At 44.7% G+C, this 27,336-nt stretch overlaps 1 protein-coding gene across 9 annotated transcripts in view; it reads right to left on the bottom strand.

Annotated features, from left to right (window-relative positions):
• herc2 (HECT and RLD domain containing E3 ubiquitin protein ligase 2) overlaps positions 1–27,336 on the bottom strand; it is a 251,465-nt gene that overhangs the window by 215,103 nt on the left and 9,026 nt on the right. For 7 of the 9 annotated variants that reach the window (XM_036978973.1, XM_036978974.1, XM_036978975.1 and 4 more), the window contains exons 4-11: positions 25,401–25,532; positions 12,589–12,811; positions 12,286–12,386; positions 11,635–11,776; positions 10,013–10,117; positions 9,125–9,296; positions 6,672–6,845; positions 1,082–1,270 (exon numbers count right to left, since the gene is read on the bottom strand). In XM_036978973.1, coding sequence (XP_036834868.1) covers positions 1,082–1,270; positions 6,672–6,845; positions 9,125–9,296; positions 10,013–10,117; positions 11,635–11,776; positions 12,286–12,386; positions 12,589–12,811; positions 25,401–25,532 — 1,238 coding nt within the window. Of the gene's footprint in view, positions 1–1,081; positions 1,271–4,773; positions 4,795–6,671; positions 6,846–9,124; positions 9,297–10,012; positions 10,118–11,634; positions 11,777–12,285; positions 12,387–12,588; positions 12,812–25,400; positions 25,533–27,336 lie in introns of those variants that run through there. The other 2 variants (XM_036978978.1, XM_036978982.1) reach the window with 2 other exon arrangements.

Here is a 27,336-nt window from a genome sequence, read left to right as displayed (position 1 = left end):
CACCTGTTGTATTCAGCATTTCACTGTGAGGTCTACTACACCTGTTGTAATCAGCATTTCACTGTGAGGTCTACTACACCTGTTGTATTCAGCATTTCACTGTGAGGTCTACTACACCTGTTGTATTCAGCATTTCACTGTAAGGTCTACTACACCTGTTGTATTCAGCATTTCACTGTAAGGTCTACTACACCTGTTGTATTCAGCATTTCACTGTAAGGTCTACTACACCTTTTGTATTCAGCATTTCACTGTGAGGTCTACTACACCTGTTGTATTCAGCATTTCACTGTGAGGTCTTCTACACCTGTTGTATTCAGCATTTCACTGTGAGGTCTACTACACCTGTTGTATTCAGCATTTCACTGTAAGGTCTACTACACCTGTTGAATTCAGCATTTCACTGTGAGGTCTACTACACCTGTTGTATTCAGCATTTCACTGTAAGGTCTACTACACCTGTTGTATTCAGCATTTCACTGTGAGGTCTACTACACCTGTTGTATTCAGCACGTGACAAATAACATTTGATTTTGATTTGAAATACGTCATAGCGTCAAAACATTTACAAATATTGTGATATGATATTTTGGCCATATCACCCAGCCCTAAAAGGAGAGACGGAAGGAACCCTAACCCTAACCCACTGTGGTGACAGGAGCTCCAGTGAGTGACTGCTTCTTACCAGTGTGATGACAGAATGAGCTCCAGTGAGTGACTGCTTCCTACCAGTGTGGTGACAGAGTGAGCTCCAGTGAGTGACTGCTTCCTACCAGTGTGATGACAGAATGAGCTCCAGTGAGTGACTGCTTCCTACCAGTGTGGTGACAGAGTGAGCTCCAGTGAGTGACTGCTTCCTACCAGTGTGGTGACAGAAGGAGCTCCAGTGAGTGACTGCTTCCTACCAGTGTGGTGACAGAGTGAGCTCCAGTGAGTGACTGCTTCCTACCAGTGTGATGACAGAAGGAGCTCCAGTGAGTGACTGCTTCCTACCAGTGTGGTGACAGAAGGAGCTCCAGTGAGTGACTGCTTCCTACCAGTGTGGTGACAGAAGGAGCTCCAGTGAGTGACTGCTTCCTACCAGTGTGGTGCTCTTGTAGTTCTGTGTGTAGACGGCTCCACTGCTGGCCAGGATGAGGAAGCCCTTCTCGGAACAGACTATCTGGGAAACCCCCAGGCCTGACAGGGCCTTGCACTGCACAGGACCGTTCACGTTGGCATACAGCTTCCAGCCTAGCAACCCCCAGCCAATCACCTCCTGCAGAGTGCCCTGGGAGCAGGAGAGACAGGGTTAATGCAGCGATGCCATTGGTGCTTCAGTGGTCTACACAGTATGACGAGTTTAAGTAGCAGTAGCATTGAAGAGGTTAACGGAAAAGAAAATTCTCTGATGGAGAATACAGTTGAATATAAATGATATTCTAATATAGCAGTAACATCTGGAACTTCAGTTGGGAGAAATCACATGACCATGTATGAGGTGAACACTGCAAAGGAAAAGCCTTGTAGCCAAAGGCATCAACTATCAAAAAGGTATATTCATCTCTCAAAGGCTGGCTGGCTGCATCATGCTCTCTAATCACATTTTATTGGTCAACGCATCCCCACGAAAAGGGACTTCTAGGGCAAACACTATTTTATTATTTCACCTTTATTTAACCAGGTAGGCTAGTTGAGAACAAGTTCTCATTTACAACTGCGACCTGGCCAAGATAAAGCAAAGCAGTTCGACACAACAACAACACAGAGTTACACATGGAGTAAACAAACATACAGTCAAAAATACAGTAGAAAAGTCTATATACAGTCTGTGCAAATGAGGTAAGATAAGGGAGGTAAGGCAATAAATAGGCCGTAGTGGCGAAATAATTACAATTTAGCAATTAAACACTGGAGTGATAGATGTGCAGAAGATGAATGTGCAAGTAGATATAAAAATCGAATTGTATTTGTCACATACACATGGTTAGCAGATGTTAATGTGAGTGTAGCGAAATGCTTGTGCTTCTAGTTACGACAATGCAGTAATAACCAACGAGTAATCTAACCTAACAACTTCACAACTACTACCTTATACACACAAGTGTAAAGGGATAAAGAATATGTACATAAGGATATATGAATGAGTGATGGTACAGAACGGCATAGGCAAGATACAGTAGATGGTATAGAATACAGTATATACATATGAGATGAGTAATGTAGGGTATGTAAACATTGTTTAAAGTGGCTAGTGATATATGTATTACATACATTTTTCCAATATTAAAGTGTCTGGAGTTGAGTCAGTGTGTTGGCAGCAGCCACTCAATGTTAGTGGTGGCTGTTTAACAGTCTGATGGCCTTGAGATAGAAGCTGTTTTTCAGTCTCTCGGTCCCAGCTTTGATGCACCTGTACTGACCTCGCCTTCTGGATGATAGCGGGGTGAACAGGCAGTGGTTCGGGTGGTTGTTGTCCTTGATGATCTTTATGGCCTTCCTGTGACATCGGGTGGTGTAGGTGTCCTGGAGGGCAGGTAGTTTGCCCCCGGTGATGCGTTGTGCAGACCTCACTACCCTCTGGAGAGCCTTACGGTTGTAGGCGGAGCAGTTGCCGTACCAGGCTGTGATACAGCCCGACAGGATGCTCTCGATTGTGCATCTGTAGAAGTTTGCTTTTGGTGATAAGACAAATTTCTTCAGCCTCCTGAGGTTGAAGAGGCGCTGCTGCGCCTTCTTCACGATGCTGTCTGTGTGGGTGGACCAATTCAGTTTGTCCGTGATGTGTATGCCGAGGAACTTCAAACTTACTACCCTCTCCACTACTGTCCCATCGATGTGGATAGGGGGGTGCTCCCTCTGGTGTTTCCTGAAGTCCATGATCATCTCCTTTGTTTTGTTGACGTTGAGTGTGAGGTTATTTTCCTGACACCACACTCCGAGGGCCCTCACCTCCTCCCTGTAGGCTGCCTCGTCGTAGTTGGTAATCAAGCCTACCACTGTAGTGTCGTCTGCAAACTTGATGATTGAGTTGGAGGCGTGCATGGCCACGCAGTCATGGGTGAACAGGGAGTACAGGATAGGGCTCAGAACGCACCCTTGTGGGGCCACAGTGTTGAGGATCAGAGGGGTGGAGATGTTTCCTACCATCACCACCTGGGGGGCGGCCCGTCAGGAAGTCCAGGATCCAGTTGCTCAGGGCGGGGTCGAGACCCAGGGTCTCGAGCTTGATGACGAGTTTGGAGGGTACTATGGTGTGAAATGCTGAGCTGAAGTCGATGAACAGCATTCTCACATAGGTATTCCTCTTGTCCAGATGGGTTAGGGCAGTGAGCAGTGTGATTGCATCATCTGTGGACCTATTGGGGCGGTAAGCAAATTGGAGTGGGTCTAGGGTGTCAGGTAGGGTGGAGGTGATATGGTCCCATGCGGAACATATCCCAGTCCACGTGATCGAAGCAATCTTGAAGCGTGGAGTCCGATTTGTCGGACCAGCGTTGAACAGACCTCAGCGATGGTGCTTGTTTTAGATTCTGTCTATAGGCTGGGAGCAACAAAATTGAGTCGTGGTCAGCTATTTAAAAAGGAGGGCGGGGGAGGGCCTTATATGCGTTGCGGAAGTTAGAATGACAATGATCCAGGGTTTTGCCAGCTCGGGTTGCGCAATTGATATGCTGATAGAATTTCGGGTCTTGTTTTCAGATTAGCCTTGTTAAAATCCCCAGCTACAATAAAATGCAGCCTCAGGATATGTGGTTTCCAGTTTGCATAGAGTCAAATAAGGTTCGTTCAGGGCCATCGATGCGTCTGCTTGGGGGGAATACATGCGGCTGTGATTATAATCGAAGAGAATTCTTTAGGTAGATAATGCGGTCGACATGTGATTGTGAGGAATTCATACATACACCCCGCCCTTCTTCTTACGAGAGAGATGCTCGTTTCTGTCGACGCGTGAAGAAACCAGGTGGCTGTACCGACTCCGATAGCGTGTCTCGAGTGAGCCATGTTTCCGTGAAACAAAGAACGCAAGTCTCTCTGGAAGGCAACCCTTGCTCGGATTTCGTCTACCTTGTTGTCAAGAGACTGGACATTGGCGAGTAGTATACTCGGGAGCGGTGGGCGATGTGCCCGTCTACGGAGCCTGACCAGAAGCTCCGTCTGCCCCTTCAACGGCACCGTTGTTTTGGGTCGCCGGCAGGGATCCGATCCATTGTCCTGGGTGACAGGCCAAACAGAGGATCCGCTTCGGGAAAGTCGTATTCCTGGTCGTAATGTTGGTGAGTTGACGTTGCACTTATATCCAATAGTTCCTGCCGACTGTATGTAATAAAACCTACGATTTCCTGGGGTGACAGTGTAAGAAATAACACATAAAAAAAGCAAAATACTGCATAGTTTCCTAGAAACGCGAAACGAGGCTGCCATCTCTGTCGGCGCAGGAAGCATACTGGGGTGCAAAGGAACAAAAAAATAAATACAAATATGGGGATGAGGTAGTTGGATGGGCTCTTTACAGATGGGCTATGTACAGGTGCAGTGATCTGTGAGCTGCTCTGACAGCTGATGCTTTAGATTCAGTCTCCAGCTTCAGTGATTTTTGCAGTTCGTTCCAGTCATTGGCAGCAGAGAACTTGGAAGGAAAGGCGGCCAAAGGAGGTGTTGGCTTTGGGGATGACCAGTGAAATATACCAACGTAATCAACACATCCCCAACATATCTTACTTTTGCAAGAATAAACTATATAAAAACATCACATCAAGTCCTTCATGCACAACACATGGCTTCATAATTTACCTGCATGTTGCCATGGTCCTCCAACAGAACGCACAGACAGAGAGAGATGTTAGTAACAGAGTAAAGGCTTCCATTTACAAATCACAACATCCTGACTAGGGCTGCACGATATGGTCCAAAAATCAAATTGCAATTTTTTTAAATATTGCAATTTTGATCAAAAACACCTCGGTCGCCAGGTTGGCGGAACCAGAACCCCCCCATATGTAAAGAATGCCAGGACAGCGGAACCAGAACCCCCCCCATATGTAAAGAATGCCAGGACAGCGGAACCAGAACCCCCCATATGTAAAGAATGCCAGGACAGCGGAACCAGAACCCCCCATATGTAAAGAATGCCAGGACAGCGGAACCAGAACCTCCCATATGTAAAGAATGCCAGGACAGCGGAACCAGAACCCCCCATATGTAAAGAATGCCAGGACAGCGGAACCAGAACCCCCCATATGTAAAGAATGCCAGGACAGCGGAACCAGAACCTCCCATATGTAAAGAATGCCAGGACAGCGGAACCAGAACCCCCCATATGTAAAGAATGCCAGGACAGCGGAACCAGAACCTCCCATATGTAAAGAATGCCAGGACAGCGGAACCAGAACCCCCCATATGTAAAGAATGCCAGGACAGCCTGAACCAAAACCACAGATACGTAAAGAATGTATGAATGCATGACTGTAAGTGGATTTGGATAAAAGCGTCTGCTAAATGGCATAAGACATTAATATTATGTTGTTATTATAGAAATAGAATGAGTCGGCTCTTCTAATTCTATGGTTGGTGTTGGTTGGAATGACAATGAATGAAAAAGTCAGTATAGTAGGAGTTGCGACAGAGTAGAAACCAAAGTGTTGGTTAGTATTTCCCAGGGAACCCTAATTACATTTGAATTGAGACATTAGATTCAGTAAAATAATAATTAGAATCAAAATAAAATGGTTATATTGTTACACCAGATTGGTGCAGTGAAATGTGTTGTTTTACAGGGTCAGACAGAGTAGTACAGCGTCCCTGGAGCTAATTAGGGTTAAGTGCCTTGCTCAAGGGCACATCGATCACATTCTTCACCTTGTCTGCTAGGGGTATTGGAACCAGAGACCTTTCGGTTACCCGACGCTACTCTATAACCCCAAGGCTAGCTGCCGCCCATTTCTTAGAATGTGCTTTACCTATTCCGCTCTAATTCAGAGCATGACGTTGCACAACAAACATGCTGGCAACGGCCTGTATTAGAGCTGACGTTTCCTAGTCAGATTTGCCCTAGCGCAATAATCTTTGCTAGCTAAATGCATTTAGCTAGCCAGCTAGCTAGTTAGCAATTAGCAGCTACTGCAAATGTTGAGGTTGCTAAGACTAAGTAAGTAGCGGTTTGTAGAGATAAAGATACAGAAAACATGGTTGATGTGAAGAAGCAAAGTCGAAAGCAGCATCGTTCTTGTTTCTTGACTGCATGGTCGAGCTAACAGAAGCGAGCAGACTGAAGCAGCCAAGTGTTCCTGATTGAGTGACAGTGGGTGGGGCTTGGTGTGTCGGAAGCAAGCAGCCACATGAGAGAAGAGGGGGAGACTGGAGTGAGATGACAAGAGTAATATAAAAACGGGCATTTGAGAAGAAAAAAAAAATTGCAGCACCTTACGATATGGATATTTCATATGTCGATATCGCAATTTTGATTACAATTTGATTCATTGTGCAGCCCTAATCCTGGCTCTTGAGAATTCTCAAAAAAAATGAAAAACCACAGGCCATTAAATCTGAAGAGAGCAGTTGTGAGCCTTAAACTGATCAATGGAAACACTGATCAATGGAAACACTGAAGACAGGAGGCTGAGTAGAGCTGTCTTATGTCTTAACAGTGTACAGCACACAGTAGCAGGGCCAAGTCCAGATGGCAGTAGTACCTTGTGGGAGGTGGGGGAGCTGCAGTGCGAGGGGGAGCAGGGGGCGGCCAGGCGGTCCAGGTGAGCCATGATGACCACAGCCGTCTGTCTCAGGTCGATAGCCAAGTCATTGTCCTGGGGCAGTGTCAAGTAGCGCAGGAAACTCTCATTGGGACTCAGAGGGGCCCCAAGGATCTGGAGAGGAAGAACACAGAGAAAAAGACTGAACTAGACTATCGATACCAACAGAATAAGAACAAGTCTTTGATATTAATTACTAGTCTGCAACTAGGAATTCAGTATCATTGAACGCGAAGACAACCGCCGAAACATTCTTTATACAACAACATGAATGAATGTCACTCTGAACTATCCCCTCTAACCACGACAGAGAGAGAGAGGACAGGAAACTCTCCAACAGAAACTAACTTTCAGCAGAAATCCCGACAACACCCTGAGCGTAAATATATTGATTGATTGCAATTGTTCCCGAATGAGTGAGCGTTCATGTGCAAAGGATTAGCATTTCAATTGTTATAATTATCAACTGTGTGTTGTCTTCTCAGTCGACCCCCACTTCCCTTTTGTCTAACAAGCCGCCATGCCGGTTCAGCCCACTAGGGGCACATTCTCCTATAATTTCATGTAACCACATTTACCATGTTTGTTTGTTTATGCATTTCTGTGAATTACTTAGTTAGTAATAAATGATGTAAGACAATTGATGTATGGATGACTCATAGTGAAGACTGGGTTGTGCAGATAACCAACAATTTACGACGTATGGAATGAGACTAACGTGAGGTAAAATAAATAATTAATCAGAAGACTATTGATCAGATATGAAAATATCTGAATAATTTATTATGGGTTGAGTCACTGATGTGGTCATCCTGTCTCTCCTTCTCTCTTTCTCTCTCTCAGAGGACCTGAGCCCTAGGACCATGCCCCAGGAATACCTGACATGATGACTCCTTGCTGTCCCCAGTCCACCTGACTGTGCTGCTGCTCCAGTTTCAACTGTTCTGCCTTATTATTATTCGACCATGCTGGTCATTTATGAACATTTGAACATCTTGGCCATGTTCTGTTATAATCTCCACCCGGCACAGCCAGAAGAGGACTGGCCACCCCACATTGCCTGGTTCCTCTCTAGGTTTCTTCCTAGGTTTTGGCCTTTCTAGGGAGTTTTTCCTAGCCACCGTGCTTCTACACCTGCATTGCTTGCTGTTTGGGGTTTTAGGCTGGGTTTCTGTACAGCACTTTGAGATATCAGCTGATGTACGAAGGGCTATATAAATACATTTGATTTGATTTGATGATATTGGGAAATTATAACTTGTAATCTGAATATTTTCCTTGGTGCCCCGACTTCCTAGTTAATTACAGTTACATGATTAATCAGTTTAAATCGCGTAATACTAATTACAGAGAATCTTTGATAAAAACGAAGTCTTCAGTTTAATGATAGTAAAGACACAACACACTTCAGAACCAACTTCCCTTAGATTTTTTTTTTTTGGGGGGGGGGCTGTCTGTTGTTCTGTGTAGTGAATCTGTTATTCACTGTGTTTCTATGGGCTAATAGCAGTAAGGACTATCTGTTATTCAATGTGTTTCTATTGGCTAATAGCAGTAAGGACTATCTGTTATTCAATGTGTCTCTATGGGCTAATAGCAGTAAGGACTATCTGTTATTCAATGTGTTTCTATGGGCTAATAGCAGTAAGGACTGTCTGTTATTCAATGTGTCTCTATGGGCTAATAGCAGTAAGGACTATCTGTTATTCAATGTGTTTCTATGGGCTAATAGCAGTAAGGACTATCTGTTATTCAATGTGTTTCTATTGGCTAATAGCAGTAAGGACAAATACAAGTTATCAAATATACTTTTTCTATATTTTTTTGATTCTTAAAATGGTCTTAAAATCAAATAGCTAAATGATCCTTGGTGTGACCTTCTTTAAACAATTTTAAAATCAGGCTGTAACAAAATAACATGTGGATAAAGTCAAGAGGTGTGAATACTTTTTAATTCATTATTTTACCTTTATTTAACCAGGCAAGTCAGTTATGAACAAATTCTTATTTTCAATGACTACCTGGGAACAGTGGGTTAACTGCCTGTTCAGGGGCAGAACGACAGATTTGTACCTTGTCAGCTCGGGGGTTTGAACTTGCAACCTTTCAGTTACTAGTCCAAAGCTCTAACCACTAGGCTACGCTGCCGCCCCAAGGCACTGTTTCTACTTAGCTTAGTACTTAATTTAGTTTAGAAGACAAATAAATTGATTTTGATGCAACCCAGGACCAGGAATAGGAAAGTAATGATATCAGGTGTCTCAGAGTGCTGATCTAGGATCAGGTACCCCATGTCCAGGTCATCTTATTGATTGTGATCTAAAAAAAAAGGCTAAACTGATCCTAAATCAGCTTTTACAGAAAAGCATTATGAATACAGGCCCTGAGCTCACCTCCATCTCCTCATCGGGGCTGGGTTCCTCCTTGCTGCTGTGGATGTTGTGAAAGCGCTGCAGGAGAGGGAGGAGGGGGGCGCTGGTCCCCTGGGTGGAGCGCTCATTGTCCATCTCCCTGGTCCCACTGTCCCACAGACGCAGCAGTAGCAGGACAGCAGACAGCAGCTGGCTGGAGAGGAGAATAGAGTAGTCAGAGTACCATACTATGGGCATGGTAAGTGCTGTCCCACAGACACAGCAGGACAGCAGACAGTAGCTGGCTGGAGAAGACCAGCCAGAGAGGCCGGGGGGGTGTGGTATGAGGGCTGTGGTATGAGGGCTGTGGTAGGTGCAGTCACAGAGAATGAATCACAAAAGTATTTATTGTTTCCTCGTCTCCACCTCAAAAGACATGGGTGACGTTGACATCTAGCCACTTAGCTGGCTAGTTAGGAAAGCACAAGAACACTGGACCCCCGAGCCGGATATCATTTAATTAACACATCTTACAGTTATACTTAACTTAAGCATAAGCAGTGGTGTACAACGTACCCCCCCCCCCGAGGGGTGTCCCCAAACCCCCCAGTCCTAGAATTAAGTACCAGTGTCTCATCAGGAGGGGTCCTACCTCAGTGAGTATCAGTGTCTGGTCAGGATGGGTCCTACCTCAGAGTGAGTATCAGTATCTCATCAGAAGGGGTCCTACCTCAGAGTGAGTATCAGTATCTCATCAGGAGGGGTCCTACCTCAGAGTGAGTATCAGTGTCTCGTCAGGAGGGATCCTACCTCAGAGTGAGTATCAGTATCTCATCAGGAGGGGTCCTACCTCAGAGTGAGTATCAGTGTCTCGTCAGGAGGGATCCTACCTCAGAGTGAGTATCAGTATCTCATCAGGAGGGGTCCTACCTCAGAGTGCCCCTCTGTACTGCCAGCTCCAGCAGGATGGCCAAGGCCAGGTGTTGGTCCTGTAGTGGGATGCTGCCTTTGGTACTACCACTTCCATGGACGTCACTGAAAACCAACCACACAGTTTAAATAACACATCACTGGAAACCAACCACACAGTTTAAATAACACATCACTGGAAACCAACCACACAGTTTAAATAACACATCACTGGAAACCAACCACACAGTTTAAATAACACATCACTGGAAACCAACCACACAGTTTAAATAACACATCACTAGAAACCAACCACAGTTTAAATAACACATCACTGAAAACCAACCACACAGTTTAAATAACACATCACTAGAAACCAACCACAGTTTAAATAACACATCACTAGAAACCAACCACACAGTTTAAATAACACATCACTAGAAACCAACCACACAGTTTAAATAACACATCACTAGAAACCAACCACAGTTTAAATAACACATCACTGAAAACCAACCAGTTTCAATAACACATCACTAGAAACCAACCACACAGTTTAAATAACACATCACTAGAAACCAACCACACAGTTTAAATAACACATCACTAGAAACCAACCACAGTTTAAATAACACATCACTAGAAACCAACCACACAGTTTAAATAACACATCACTAGAAACCAACCACAGTTTCAATAACACATCACTAGAAACCAACCACACAGTTTAAATAACACATCACTAGAAACCAACCACACAGTTTAAATAACACATCACTAGAAACCAACCACACAGTTTAAATAACACATCACTAGAAACCAACCACAGTTTAAATAACACATCACTAGAAACCAACCACACAGTTTAAATAACACATCACTAGAAACCAACCACAGTTTCAATAACACATCACTAGAAACCAACCACAGTCTAAATAACACATCACTAGAAACCAACCACACAGTTTAAATAACACATCACTAGAAACCAACCACAGTTTCAATAACACATCACTAGAAACCAACCACACAGTTTAAATAACACGTCACTAGAAACCAACCACAGTTTAAATAACACATCACTAGAAACCAACCACACAGTTTAAATAACACGTCACTAGAAACCAACCACAGTTTAAATAACACGTCACTAGAAACCAACCACACAGTTTAAATAACACGTCACTAGAAACCAACCACAGTTTAAATAACACATCACTAGAAACCAACCACACAGTTTAAATAACACGTCACTAGAAACCAACCACAGTTTCAATAACACATCACTAGAAACCAACCACACAGTTTAAATAACACATCACTAGAAACCAACCACAGTTTCAATAACACATCACTAGAAACCAACCACACAGTTTAAATAACACGTCACTAGAAACCAACCACAGTTTAAATAACACATCACTAGAAACCAACCACACAGTTTAAATAACACGTCACTAGAAACCAACCACAGTTTAAATAACACGTCACTAGAAACCAACCACACAGTTTAAATAACACGTCACTAGAAACCAACCACAGTTTAAATAACACGTCACTAGAAACCAACCACAGTTTAAATAACACATCACTGGCAGAACGATGGATATCACAAGACAAACCAGACAGCAGGTAGTACTGACCTGAGGAACTTGGTGGCTCTCTCCACGACCTCCAGCCAGACAGACGACACGGTGCCCTCGTCAAACAGAGTGGCTTCTGGGAGGGCCCGCAGAGCGTCCAGGGACTCCTGGAGCAGCTCACTGCACAGGTCCGCGTCGTCACCTGATCAAAGCACCAATATGTTAGACACACGGGACACTGGGGCTGGGAATGACCAGGGACCTCACAATACCATATGATCACCATGCTTAGGCACCAATACCATATGATCACCATGCTTAGGCACCAATACCATATGATCACCATGCTTAGGCACCAATACCATATGATCACCATGCTTAGGCACCAATACCATATGATCACCATGCTTAGGCACCAATACCATATGATCACCATGCTTAGGCACCAATACCATATGATCACCATGCTTAGGCACCAATACCATATGATCACCATGCTTAGGCACCAATACCATATGTATTCTGATTCTCACGATCCTATATGTATTACGATACTGCGGGGAGGGTAGAAGGGGATGGTAGAAGGGGGCAGGGGAGGACCACAGAGGGTCTGACACTCTGAACCATGTTGACTATGTGATGTCACCAGTAAAGGAGGCTGTCTACAGACTAAGTGAAGGGCTGTGTCTAGACGATGGAGAGGATGCTTACCAGACCTCCAGGCTCGTCGTAGGAAGGCAAAGGCGAAGGAGAGAGCTGCTCTGGAGCCGACTCTGGCCAGACCCTCCACACCCTTGCTGGCTGGCCGGGGGCTAGAGAGAGAGAGACACCTTTAGCCCCAAGATGACACATGACTCAGATCAAACTGATCATCTAAAGGGGAATGTTTCAGATGAATCACTTGCACTGGTGTGGCCCAGTCAGCGTAGCTAACAATGAGATGACAGAACCATGGCTGCTACTTCCTGTACTATCACTTGCACTAGTGGATGAGCGTTTCGGTTTACAGTGTACCTCTTGTTGTCTACGACGGGTGGAGGGGGGCTGGGGGGGCTCTTCCACCGAACCTTGTACTTCTCTTCCATCATGCTGTGGCTCAGGGATATGAGGTATCTCTCTAGGATGACCAGGCGCTGGCGTAGACGCAGGGCAGACAGCGTGCTCTTAGCCATCTGAGCCGATAGCTTCTGTTGGTCATCTACCAGCACCATCAGACAGTCCTTCAGCTCCGTCTCATCTGAGAGACACAGAGAGACAGAGAGAGACAGAGAGAGAGACAGAGACACAGAGAGAGAGACATCAGGTGCTGTGAGTAGTAGAAATACAGTTTCATTACCAAACATGATTCCTTTACTAGTTGCAAACTTATTTTAGGGATAACATTTTGATCCATAAGAGCATAACAAGCTCAGCATCAGATGTTCCAGTACGTCTCTGTGACGGCCCTACAGCCCTGTCTCTGTGACGGCCCTACAGCCCTGTCTCTGTGACGGCCCTACAGCCCTGTCTCTGTGACGGCCCTACAGCCCTGTCTCTGTGACGGCCCTACAGCCCTGTCTCTGTGACGGCCCTACAGCCCTGTCTCTGTGACGGCCCTACAGCCCTGTCTCTGTGACGGCCCTACAGCCCTGTCTCTGTGACGGCCCTACAGCCCTGTCTCTGTGACGGCCCTACAGCCCTGTCTCTGTGACGGCCCTTCCAGTATGTCTCTGTGACGGCCCTACAGCCCTTCCAGTCTGTCCCTGTGATGGCCCTACAGCCCTTCCAGTATGTCTCTGTGACGGCCCTACAACCCTACAGCCCTTCCAGTCTGTCTCTGTGACGACCCTACAGCCCTGTCTCTGTGACAGCCCTACAGCCCTGTCTCTGTGACGGCCCTACAGCCCTGTCTCTGTGACGGCCCTACAACCCTACAGCCCTTCCAGTCTGTCTCTGTGACAGCCCTACAGCCCTGTCTCTGTGACAGCCCTACAACCCTGTCTCTGTGACAGCCCTACAGCCCTGTCTCTGTGACAGCCCTGTCTCTGTGACAGCCCTGTCTCTGTGACAGCCCTGTCTCTGTGACAGCCCTGTCTCTGTGACAGCCCTGTCTCTGTGACAGCCCTGTCTCTGTGACAGCCCTGTCTCTGTGACAGCCCTGTCTCTGTGACAGCCCTACAGCCCTGTGTGGGGGACCAAATAGCCCAAAATAACAGATCTGAAATCCACTCAAAGGGATTCTCTGGTACTTTTGTATATTTTTTAACCAGTACTTCTGAAAGTAGCGCCAAAACTGTTTTCTCATACAGGGCCTTCAGAAAGTATTGATACCCCACAACAACTTGTTCCCCACAACACCCCACAACGACGTGTTCCCCACAACGACGTGTTCCCCACAACAACTTGTTCCCCACAACACCCCACAACGACGTGTTCCCCACAACGACGTGTTCCCCACAACACCCCACACCGACTTGTTCCCCACAACACCCCACAACGACTTGTTCCCCACAACGGCTTGTTCCCCACAACGGCTTGTTCCCCACAACACCCTGTTCCCCACAACGGCTTGTTCCCCACAACACCCCATAACGGCTTGTTCCCCACAACACCCCATAACGACTTGTTCCCCACAACATCCCATAACGGCTTGTTCCCCACAACATCCCATAACGGCTTGTTCCCCACAACGACTTGTTCCCCACAACACCCCATAACGGCTTGTTCCCCACAACGACTTGTTCCCCACAACACCCCATAACGACTTGTTCCCCACAACGACTTGTTCCCCACAACACCTCATAACGGCTTGTTCCCCACAACACCCCACAACGGCTTGTTCCCCACAACACCCCACAACGGCTTGTTCCCCACAACACCCCACAACGGCTTGTTCCCCACAACGGCTTGTTCCCCACAACGGCTTGTTCCCCACAACACCCCATAACGGCTTGTTCCCCACAACACCCCATAACGACTTGTTCCCCACAACACCCCATAACGGCTTGTTCCCCACAACACCCCATAACGGCTTATTCCCCACAACACCCCATAACGACTTGTTCCCCACAATGACAAAGCGAACACATGTTTTTAGACATTTTTGCTAAATTATTGAAAATAAAATACTGAAATGTATGTAAAAATGTATACTGTTCGTCAAACATCTCATTCCAAAATCATGGGCAATATTCTTGTTCTTATTATTATGGGATGAGTTGGATCGCAGAGTGAAGGAAAAGCAGGCAAAAAGTGCTCAGCATATGTTGGAAATTCTTCAAGAATGTTGGAAAAGCATTCCTCATGAAGCTGGTTGAGAGAATGCCAAGAATGTGCAAAGCTGTGGCTACTTTGGGTACCTACTTTGAAGAATCCATGTGTTATTTCATAGTTTGTGTCTTCATTATTATTCTACAATGTAGAAAATAGTAAAAATAAAGAAAAACCCTTGATTGAGTAGGTGTGTCCAAACTTTTGACTGGTACTGTATATATAGCAGCTAACTGACATCATCTAGATACAACACGGACGCTACAAGCTTGGTACACCTGTATTTGGGGGGTTTCTCCCATTCTTCTCTGCAGATTCCCTCAAGCTCCGTCAGGCTGGATGGGGAGCGTCACTGCACAGCTATTTTCAGGTCTCTCCAGAGATGTTCAAATCGGGTTCTGTCTGAGCCACTCAAGGACATTCAGAGACTTGTCCCGAAGCCACTCCTGCATTGTCTTGGCTGTGTGCTTAAGGTTGCTGTGTGCTTAAGGTTGCTTAAGGTTGTTGGAAGATGAACCTGATTGGTGGAGTTGGTTGTCCTTCTGGAAGGTTCTCCCATCTCCACAGAGGAACTCTGGAGGTCTGACAGAGTGACCATCAGGTTCTTGGTCACCTCCCTGACCAAGGCCCTTCTCCCCCAATTACTCAGTTTGGCCGGTCGGCCAGCTCTAGGAAGGGTCTTGGTGGTTCCAAACTTCTTCCATTTAAGAATGATGGAGGCCACTGTGTTCTTGGAGACCTTAAATGCTGCAGAAATGTTTTGGTACCCTTCCCCCGATCTGTGCCTCTACACAATCCTGTCTCGGAGCTCTAAGGACATTTCCTTTGACCTCTTGGCTTGGTTTTGGCTCTGACATGCTGTCAACTGTGGTACCTTATATAGACATATGTGTGCCTTTCAAAATCATGTCCAATCAATTGGCCACCATGGCCTTTTTTTTGCCTTTACCTCCCTTATCTCACCTCATTTGCTCACATCCTATATAGACTTGTTTCTACTGTATTATTGACTGTATGTTTGTTTTACTCTATGTGTTGTTGTATGTGTCAAACTGCTATGCTTTATCTTGGCCAGGTCGCAATTGTAAATGAGAACTTGTTCTCAACTTGCCTACCTGGTTAAATAAAGGTGAAATAAAAAAAAGTTTAAAAAAATAATTTTGTAATTAATTTATCACAGGTGAACTCCAATCAAGTTGTACAAACATTTCAAGGATGTACTTTGAACTAGCAAAATTATTTTGTCAGACAACTCCACAGCATACTTAAGCAGCTACTATCTCAAAGACAGTACAGTATGGGGAACACAGAGATAACGTTAGAGGGTTGTCTGGCTGGCAAGCTGGCTGCTACTGGCTGAGCAGAGATTAGTCGACAACTTTAAGGAATTAAAAACTATCATCAAAAAAAGTTTAAGTAACATACCCAACTGAAATATGTTATTATTTCATAGTTACTTCCTTATTTTTCTATTGCTGTCTACCAATGTGGACCTGGTAGAGACAACGGAATGTTCACTATTTTTAGCTTTGGAATTCCCATTATAAAGCAAAACAAAATAAAAACATATTTTGAATGTAATGTTTTAATAACCGAACCGGACCTCAAAAAAAGCACTACTGGCAAGCACACAGTACAGTACTATAATCAGGACTGGAGAGAACAGGGGCCACCCGGCTGGGCTGGTCCAGACAAGGACTCCCAACACCAAGTGCTTAATGCTTATCTCCTGCAGCCAGACATGCACCATGCTGCCACACCCAGCCCTGTGGATTGGAAAGAGAGAAAGAAACCGACCGAGACGCCAACATTTTGTATTTTTTAAGGATCCCCATTAGTTTCTGCCAAGGCAGCAGCTACTTTTCCTGGGGCCCAGCGAAATTAAGGCAGGTAGACAATGTCATGTTTTTAAACAAATACATTTCATAACAGATTTCACAATACATTAAGTGTGTTACCTCAGACCACTACTCTAAAATACATTAAGTGTGTTCCCTCAGACCACTACTCTACTACCACATACAGTGCCTTGCGAAAGTATTCGGCCCCCTTGAACTTTGCGACCTTTTGCCACATTTCAGGCTTCAAACATAAAGATATAAAACTGTATTTTTTTGTGAAGAATCAACAACAAGTGGGACACAATCATGAAGTGGAACGACATTTATTGGATATTTCAAACTTTTTTAACAAATCAAAAACTGAAAAATTGGGCGTGCAAAATTATTCAGCCCCCTTAAGTTAATACTTTGTAGCGCCACCTTTTGCTGCGATTACAGCTGTAAGTCGCTTGGGGTATGTCTCTATCAGTTTTGCACATCGAGAGACTGAAATTTTTTCCCATTCCGCCTTGCAAAACAGCTCGAGCTCAGTGAGGTTGGATGGAGAGCATTTGTGAACAGCAGTTTTCAGTTCTTTCCACAGATTCTCGATTGGATTCAGGTCTGGACTTTGACTTGGCCATTCTAACACCTGGATATGTTTATTTTTGAACCATTCCATTGTAGATTTTGCTTTATGTTTTGGATCATTGTCTTGTTGGAAGACAAATCTCCGTCCCAGTCTCAGGTCTTTTGCAGACTCCATCAGGTTTTCTTCCAGAATGGTCCTGTATTTGGCTCCATCCATCTTCCCATCAATTTTAACCATCTTCCCTGTCCCTGCTGAAGAAAAGCAGGCCCAAACCATGATGCTGCCACCACCATGTTTGACAGTGGGGATGGTGTGTTCAGGGTGATGAGCTGTGTTGCTTTTACGCCAAACATAACGTTTTGCATTGTTGCCAAAAAGTTCAATTTTGGTTTCATCTGACCAGAGCACCTTCTTCCACATGTTTGGTGTGTCTCCCAGGTGGCTTGTGGCAAACTTTAAATGACACTTTTTATGGATATCTTTAAGAAATGGCTTTCTTCTTGCCACTCTTCCATAAAGGCTAGATTTGTGCAATATACGACTGATTGTTGTCCTATGGACAGAGTCTCCCACCTCAGCTGTAGATCTCTGCAGTTCATCCAGAGTGATCATGGGCCTCTTGGCTGCATCTCTGATCAGTCTTCTCCTTGTATGAGCTGAAAGTTTAGAGGGACGGCCAGATCTTGGTAGATTTGCAGTGGTCTGATACTCCTTCCATTTCAAGATTATCGCTTGCACAGTGCTCCTTGGGATGTTTAAAGCTTGGGAAATCTTTTTGTATCCAAATCCGGCTTTAAACTTCTTCACAACAGTATCTCGGACCTGCCTGGTGTGTTCCTTGTTCTTCATGATGCTCTCTGTGCTTTTAACGGACCTCTGAGACTATCACAGTGCAGGTGCATTGATTACACACAGGTGGATTGTATTTATCATCATTAGCCATTTAGGTCAACATTGGATCATTCCGAGATCCTCACTGAACTTCTGGAGAGAGTTTGCTGCACTGAAAGTAAAGGGGCTGAATAATTTTGCACGCCCAATTTTTCCGTTTTTGATTTGTTAAAAAAGTTTGAAATATCCAATAAATGTCGTTCCACTTCATGATTGTGTCCCACTTGTTGTTGATTCTTCACAAAAAAATACAGTTTTATATCTTTATGTTTGAAGCCTGAAATGTGGCAAAAGGTCAAAGTTCAAGGGGGCCGAATACTTTCGCAAGGCACTGTATCTACAATACATTAAGTGTGTTCCCTCAGACCACTACTCTACAATACATTAAGTGTGTTCCCTCAGGCCACTACTCTACAATACATTAAGTTTGTTCCCTCAGACCACTACTCTACAATACATTAAGTGTGTTCCCTCAGACCACTACTCTACAATACATTAAGTGTGTTCCCTCAGACCACTACCACATATCTACAATACTGTTATCATGTGTGTGTAGGTTACGTGTGTATGCATGTGTCTGTGCCTGTGTTTGTCTCTCTTCACTGTCCCCTCTGTTCCATAAGGTGTATTTGTATCTGTATTTATACATCTGATTCTCCTGCTGCATCAGTTACCTGATGTAGAATAGAGTTCCATGTAGTCATGGCTCTATGTAGTACTGTGGAATAGAGTTCCATGTAGTCATGGCTCTATGTAGTACTGTGGAATAGAGTTGCATGTAGTCATGGCTCTATGTAGTACTGTGGAATAGAGTTCCATGTAGTCATGGCTCTATGTAGTACTGTGGAATAGAGTTCCATGTAGTCATGGCTCTATGTAGTACTGTGGAATAGAGTTCCATGTAGTCATGGCTCTATGTAGTACTGTGGAATAGAGTTCCATGTAGTCATGGCTCTATGTAGTACTGTGGAATAGAGTTCCATGTAGTCATGGCTCTATGTAGTACTGTGGAATAGAGTTCCATGTAGTCATGGCTCTGTGTAGTACTGTGGAATAGAGTTCCATGTAGTCATGGCTCTATGTAGTACTGTGGAATAGAGTTCCATGTAGTCATGGCTCTATGTAGTACTGTGGAATAGAGTTCCATGTAGTCATGGCTCTGTGTAGTACTGTGGAATAGAGTTCCATGTAGTCATGGCTCTATGTAGTACTGTGGAATAGAGTTCCATGTAGTCATGGCTCTATGTAGTACTGTAGAATAGAGTTCCATGTAGTCATGGCTCTATGTAGTACTGTGGAATAGAGTTCCATGTAGTCATGGCTCTATGTAGTACTGTAGAATAGAGTTCCATGTAGTCATGGCTCTATGTAGTACTGTGGAATAGAGTTCCATGTAGTCATGGCTCTATGTAGTACTGTGGAATAGAGTTCCATGTAGTCATGGCTCTATGTAGTACTGTGGAATAGAGTTCCATGTAGTCATGGCTCTATGTAGTACTGTGGAATAGAGTTGCATGTAGTCATGGCTCTATGTAGTACTGTGCTCCTCCCATAGTCTGTTCTGGACTTGGGGACTGTGAAGAGACCTTTGGTGGCATGTCTTGTGGGGTATGCATGGGTGTCGGAGCTGTGTGCTAGTGGTTTAAAAAGACAACTCAGTTGCGGTTTTAGGCTGGGTTTCTGCACAACACTTTGTGACGTCAGTTAATGTAACAAAGAGCTTTATAAATTACTGCAATCAACATGTTAATATCTTTCACAAATACAAGTAGCAATTTAGTCAGTTTCTCCTCCACTTTGAGCCAGGAGAGATTGACATGCATATTATTAATGCTCTCTGTGTACATTTAAAGCTGCAATGTGCCACTTTTTGGGTGACCCGACTAAATTCACATAGAAATGTGTGCTATAGATATGTCACTCATTGAAAGCCAGTCGAACTGACTGAAACTAACTGCAGCTCTATGTTAAGTGTTGCAGTCATTTCAGTCACTGTAGTAGCTGACGTGTATAGTGTTGAGTCATCCGCATACATAGACACACTGGCTTTAGTCAAAGCCAGTGGCATGTCGTTAGTAAAGATTTTAAAAAGTAAGTGGCCTAAACAGCTGCCCTGGGGAATTCCTGCTTCTACCTGGATTATGTTGGAAAGGCTTCCATTAAAGAACACCCTGTGTGTTCTGTCAGACAGGTAACTCTTGATCCATGAAGCTTTTTCTTGAGTGGGCAGCTTGATGAAAGCCAGTCAATATTTAAAATCACCCAGAAAATATACCTCTGTTGATATCACATACATTATCAAGCATTTCACACATGTTATCCAGACACTGACTGTTAGCATTTTGTGGTCTATAGCAGCTTCCCACCAGAAAGTGCTTTAGGTGAGGCAGATGCATCTGTAGATCCTCTCTAATACGAACATACGTGGCAACACCTCCACCATTGGCATTCCTGTCTCTTCTGAAGATGTTGAAACCATATATCGCTACCACTGGATAATTTAAAGGAATTATCTAAGTCAGTTTCAGAGATAGTCAGTATGTGAATGTTATCCTTTATTATGACCAGATTAGACCCAGCAGAGCATACCGTGGGGGTTTGGGGATAGGACCAGACCCAGCAGAGCATACCGTGGGGGTTTGGGGATAGGACCAGACTAGACCCAGCAGAGCATACCGTGGGGGTTTGGGGATAAGACCAGACTAGACCCAGCAGAGCATACCGTGGGGTTTGGGGATAGGACTAGAACCAGCAGAGCATACCGTGGGGTTTGGGGATAGGACCAAACTAGACCCAGCAGAGCATACCGTGGGGGTTTGGGGATAGGACCAGACTAGACCAAGCAGAGCATACCGTGAGGGTTTGGGGATAGGACCAGACTAGACCCAGCAGAGCATACCGTGGGGGTTTGGGGATAGGACCAGACTAGACCCAGCAGAGCATACCGTGGGGGTTTGGGGATAAGACCAGACTAGACACAGCAGAGCATACCGTGGGGTTTGGGGATAGGACTAGAACCAGCAGAGCATACCGTGGGGTTTGGGGATAGGACCAAACTAGACCCAGCAGAGCATACCGTGGGGGTTTGGGGATAGGACCAGACTAGACCAAGCAGAGCATACCGTGAGGGTTTGGGGATAGGACCAGACTAGACCCAGCAGAGCATACCGTGGGGGTTTGGGGATAGGACCAGACTAGACCCAGCAGAGCATACCGTGGGGGTTTGGGGATAGGACCAGACCCAGCAGAGCATACCGTGGGGTTTGGGGATAGGACTAGAACCAGCAGAGCATACCGTGGGGTTTGGGGATAGGACCAAACTAGACCCAGCAGAGCATACCGTGGGGGTTTGGGGATAGGACCAGACTAGACCAAGCAGAGCATACCGTGAGGGTTTGGGGATAGGACCAGACTAGACCCAGCAGAGCATACCGTGGGGGTTTGGGGATAGGACCAGACTAAACCCAGCAGAGCATACCGTGGGGGTTTGGGGATAGGACCAGACTAGACCAAGCAGAGCATACCGTGGGGGTTTGGGGATAGGACCAGACTAGACCCAGCAGAGCATACCGTGGAGGTTTGGGGATAGGACCAGACTAGACCCAGCAGAGCATACCGTGGGGGTTTGGGGATAGGACTAGAACCAGCAGAGCATACCGTGGGGGTTCGGGGATAGGACCAGACTAGACCCAGCAGAGCATACCGTGGGGGTTTGGGGATAGGACCAGACCCAGCAGAGCATACCGTGGGGGTTTGGGGATAGGACTAGACCCAGCAGAGCATACCGTGGGGTTTGGGGATAGGACCAAACTAGACCCAGCAGAGCATACCGTGGGGGTTTGGGGATAGGACCAGACCCAGCAGAGCATACCGTGGGGGTTTGGGGATAGGACTAGACACAGCAGAGCATACCGTGGGGTTTGGGGATAGGGCTAGACTAGACCCAGCAGAGCATACCGTGGGGGTTGGTGCTGGAGTTGGAGTGGTACCTAGATGAAACACTAGACATAACCGTCCTGGCCTGCAGTCTGTCCAGTCATTTGATAGTCCAGTCACACCTCGCGTGCCAGGAGAGGCACACCAGCAGGAGACCAGTCAGACTTCAGAGGGGACAGCCAGGTGGGGAAAGGGTCACTATTCCAATATCTCAGTCACATGTAGAAGTGGAGAGTCCATTGCTGTCAACACAGCACTGCATTTTAACATTACACTATGCTCTGGGCTTGTATACAAAAAATACAAAAAAAGCAGGTACAACGTCTGATGTCAGAACTGCAATTAGCAAGAGATGCATTATTTAAAACCATGATTGTGATGATTTCGTCTGAGACAACAACGTCTCAGACCGAAACAGCAGCCTATACAAGCAGTACGCAGGTTGAGTCAAGCAGGGTTGCACATATTCAGGAGGTGGAAACTTTACGTGGAAATTAACGGGAATATATGGGAATTAATATTAATACCGTTTAAAATGTAGATGTTTATACCATTGGATATATTTACCTTAACATAAGTAGACATAATTGCAAATGATTAATTCCTTCCAATAGAAAAAAACAAAAAAACAATTTAGTTACGAATTGAACTTTAATTAAATTAGTTGACTCTTCACATGGGATGATTTCACTGAACAACAAAGCAAATATTGAATGATCCACAATGATCCATCACATCTCCCAAAAACGTTTTCAACATACATCTGTAAAATGATAGTCTAGAAACAAAATCTTTGGTTGTCTTCCTTGCAGACTTCCATGTCTTCTCCCTGGACCTCCTCAATGTCCACCTCTTGAACATCAGACTCCCAGGCCTCATCTTCACTGTCACTTTCCAACCTTGAGGATAGTTTGTTGTCAGGCTCAAAAAGCATCAAATTTTCCCAGGTGGCCACCAATTTTTCAACCCTTGTATTGGTCAGCCTGTTGCGTGCTTTAGTGTGTGTGTTCCCAAACAAGGACCAGTTGTGCCCTGAGGCGGCTGATATTGGTGGGATTTGGAGGATGATGGAGGCAACAGGGGAAAGAGCCTCAGATCCACAAAGTCCCTTCCACCAGGTGGCTGATGAGATATGTTGGCACAACTTCCATATTGCATCTCCATCCCAAAGCCCTTGCTTGGAAGTGTACTTTGCCAGACTGCCAAGAACCTTGCCCTCATCCAGGCCAAGGTGGGGAGACACGGTAGTGATGACACCATAGGCCTTGTTGATCTCTGCACCAGACAGGATGCTCTTGCCAGCATACTTGGGGTCCAACATGTACGCTGTGACGTGTTTGGGCTTCAGGCAGAAGTCTTCACGCTTTTTGATGCATTTCAGAACTGCCGTTTCCTCTGCTTGGAGCAACAGTGAAGTGGGCAGGGCAGTATGGATTTATTATCGCACATCTGCAAGCAGAGTTTGAACATCAGACAGGATGGCATTGTCTCCCTCATTCCGTGTAATGGCTACTGCTATAGGTTTCAGGAGTTTCACACCGCTTACCCCACTCTCCAAAATACACCATCCAGGAGGATCCTCTTGATGGGGCTGTCCATATCGGCAGACTGTGATATGGCCATTTCTTGGAGAGACTCCTTCCCCTCCAGGAGACTGTCAAACATGACGACAACACCACCCCAACGGGTGTTGCTGGGCAGCTTCAATGTGGTGCTCTTATTCTTCTCACTTTGCTTGGTGAGGTAGATTGATGACCCTTCTCATACCTAACCATTTCCTTGGCTCTCTTGTAGTGTATCCATTGTTTTCAGTGGCATGAGGTCCTTGAGGAGCAGATTCAATGCATGAGCAGCACAGCCAATGGGTGTGATGTGAGGGTAGGACTCCTCCACTTTAGACCAAGCAGCCTTCATGTTCGCAGCATTGTCTGTCACCAGTGTAAATACCTTCTGTGGTCCAAGGTTATTGATGACTGCCTTCAGCTCATCTGCAATGTAGAGACCGGTGTGTCTGTTGTCCCTTGTGTCTGTGCTCTTGTAGAATACTGGTTGAGGGGTGGAGATGTAGTTAATTATTCCTTGCCCATGAACATTCGACCACCCATCAGAGATGATTGCAATACAATCTGCTTGACCTTCACTTGAACTTTTTTGAACTCTGCATCTAGCAAATGAGTAGATAAAGCATGTCTGGTTGGAGGGGTGTATGCTGGGTGAAGAACGTTCAGAAATCTCTTCCAATACACATTGCCTCTGAACATCAGAGGTGAACCAGTTGCATACACAGCTCGAACAAGACATTCATCAGCATTTCTCTGACTACGTTTCTCCATTGAGTCATAAACAGGAGGACCATGAGCTGTTGCTGTCGATAAGGTGTCTAATTCATCATTTACACCTCAAATGGAAGTAGAGGGGCTTTTGTCAGAGGTTGCTTGTTGTGAGCGCTGAGGGAACTTTATGCACTTGGCCAGATGATTCTGTATCTTTGTTGCCTTCTTCACATATGATTTGGCACAGTATTTGCAAATGTACACAGCTTTTCCTTCTACATTAGCTGCAGTGAAATGTCTCCACACATCAGATGTGCACGTGGCATTTTCCTGTAAAGATTATAGAAAAATGAGTAAAAAACTAAACACATACAATTCCATGTACAAATAAATAGTTGGATTAGATTAAATAACTCCTTTGTAAAATAAATGCTTTAAAATTAAATATGTATGGAAACAGGTGAATTAACACTCCTCAGTTAGCAGGCTCAAGTAAGCTAAAATCCACATGGTAGCAAAAATTAACTAGAAGAAATTGTTAACAAGTTAGAAATGATTTAAACACACTTTGCTGCAGGCTACTATTTACTAGTTAACAACAGATCATGTATGTCATATAAAATATATTCCCCCCACCCAGTATTGTAATGAAAACTTACCAGAAAGCATGTAGTCCTTGGCTCAGACAGTGTAGTAGTGTGGGCTCAACAGCATCTCGTTAGTGTGTAAGATCTTGAGAATCAGCTGTGCATGTGATGGAGGAATGCACTGTGCATGCAGAGGGTTGCAATTCCAATGAATTGTGGATAGTTTAACCACAATATGCTACAAGACCTAGAATTGCCTTATGTGTATCCCACAAATAAAGGCTCACTGTTACAAGATAACTTTTAAAAAATGAATTTAAGCAAACATCCCAAGATTCACAGGCTTAACTTCACATGGAAAAATTCCAGAAATGTACTGGAAAGTTTCGGACCTTTTGCAACCATAAGTCAAGTCACCATTTACAGAGAACGTGTTTACTCCTACTCAGCTCTGTCCGGGAGTTGAATAAACACCCACCTGGCTGCCGCCCCCAGTCCCATGTCTCGATGATAGAGTGATGGACAGATGTCGACACTTCCTCCTCTTCCTTCTTCTCTTTATCGTTGGATTCATCCTTCTTTTGAGTACCGAAGCAATCAGTGCAGTCTTCTGGAGGGAGGAGACAAACATACACAGCATTACAGAACCATCACATTTATCTCCTAGCATCAAACCACATGTATTTATAAAGCCCTTCTTACATCAGCTGATGTCACAAAGTGCTGTACAGAAACCCAGCCTAAAACCCCCAACAGCAAGCAATGCAGGTGTAGTAGCACGGTGGCTTGGAAAAACTCCCTAGAAAGGCCAGAACCTAGGAAGAAACCTAGAGAGGAACCAGGCTATGAGGGGTGGCCTTCTGGCATCCTAGCTCCTAAGCAAACAATACATCTTGGCTTCTTTAACAAGGTGGTGCTGATGAGTGATGCTTTGGACTCCCAGATTTGAAAAATGTTTGTTTTTGAACACCTGTAACTGCCATTTCCTGAAATCCAGAGTCATAAACGATAACAAATAAAGTAGCAAACACAGTAAGTGCAAATTAATTATTTAAGTTTCATTCATATTTCAAATATTTTTCACAGTATTTTTCCTACTAGCAATTTCATTTTTCAATGGTCAACAGATCAGGGACCATAAGTATGAGGGCAAGAGCAACTCAAGTAATTCACAGTGTGTTCACATATTGTGTGAGTGAGTGAGTGAATGCGAGTGTGTCGGAATGGCCGATTAATTAGGGCCAATTTCAAGTTTTCATAACACTCGGTAATCTGCATTTTTGGACACCAATTAGACAGATCATGGCCGATTACATTGTATTCCAGACTACCTGTTATGTGAGTGCAGCAAGGAGCCACGGTAAGGCGCTAGCTAGCATTAAACTTATCTTATAAAAAACAATCAATCTTCACATAGTCACTAGTTAAATTAGTAATATCATCAACCATGTGTAGTTATCTAGCTTGTCCTGGGTTGCATATAATCAATGCGGTGCCTGTTAATTTATCATCGAATCACAGCCTACTTCACCAAACGAGGGATGATAGGGCTAGACCCCTTTTTTCTCCACTTCCTGTCTGAATGACGTGCCCAAAGTAAACTGCCTGTTGCTCAGGCCCTGGAGCCAGGATATGCATATAACTGGTACCATTGGAAAGAAAACACTTTGCAGTTTATAAAAATGTTAAAATAAATGTAGGAGAATAACACAATAGATACGATAGGAGAAAATACAAATAAAAACCCAATTTTTTGAGAGAGAGATAACATCCTCTTAGAAGATGCATGAGAAAGGTCATATTGTCAAATAGATGGATCACTGGATGCCTATGGCTTCCACAGGGTGTCAGCAGTCTGTTCAAGGTTTCAGGCTTGCAACTTCAAAAATACTATAATTTTTGTCCAAAAGGAAAAGGCATGCTGTCGCACAAGGTTAGTAGCTACGTTTTACAACAGATACAGGGTTTCCGGATACTCCTGTAAAACCCAGCTCATTGGCTATCTAGCTAGCTTCGTTTGACCCCAATTGGTGCTTATTTGACAAAGATACAGTCGATCAAATGAAGACCGGCCACACCATTGGCGTGCCATAAGGGCGTCGCTCTCTGACCATATTTGGTGTCCTATAGGATATACTACACCCCTAATGATATAGCGAAGTCTGGTTACGTTCTAGGATTTCTGAGGAATACATACGAACGTGATTTGACTGGTTGAAACAACGTTTAGGGTGAGATTTTCACAGATTCCTTTCTTTGCAAATTGAACAAGTGGGAAAAAAATTGATTGCGCATTCTATATGGACCTTTTTAGGATATGAAAGGATTTTATCTAACAAAATGACACTTCATGTTATCTCTGGGACCCTTTGGATGATTAATCAGAGCAAGATTTCAGAATGTAAGTACACATT

Source organism: Oncorhynchus mykiss, chromosome 5, assembly GCF_013265735.2.
Source record: "Oncorhynchus mykiss isolate Arlee chromosome 5, USDA_OmykA_1.1, whole genome shotgun sequence".
NCBI lineage: Eukaryota > Metazoa > Chordata > Actinopteri > Salmoniformes > Salmonidae > Oncorhynchus > Oncorhynchus mykiss.
The sequence above is the reverse complement of the archived record's forward strand: the minus strand, read 5'-3'. Positions and strand labels throughout refer to the sequence as shown.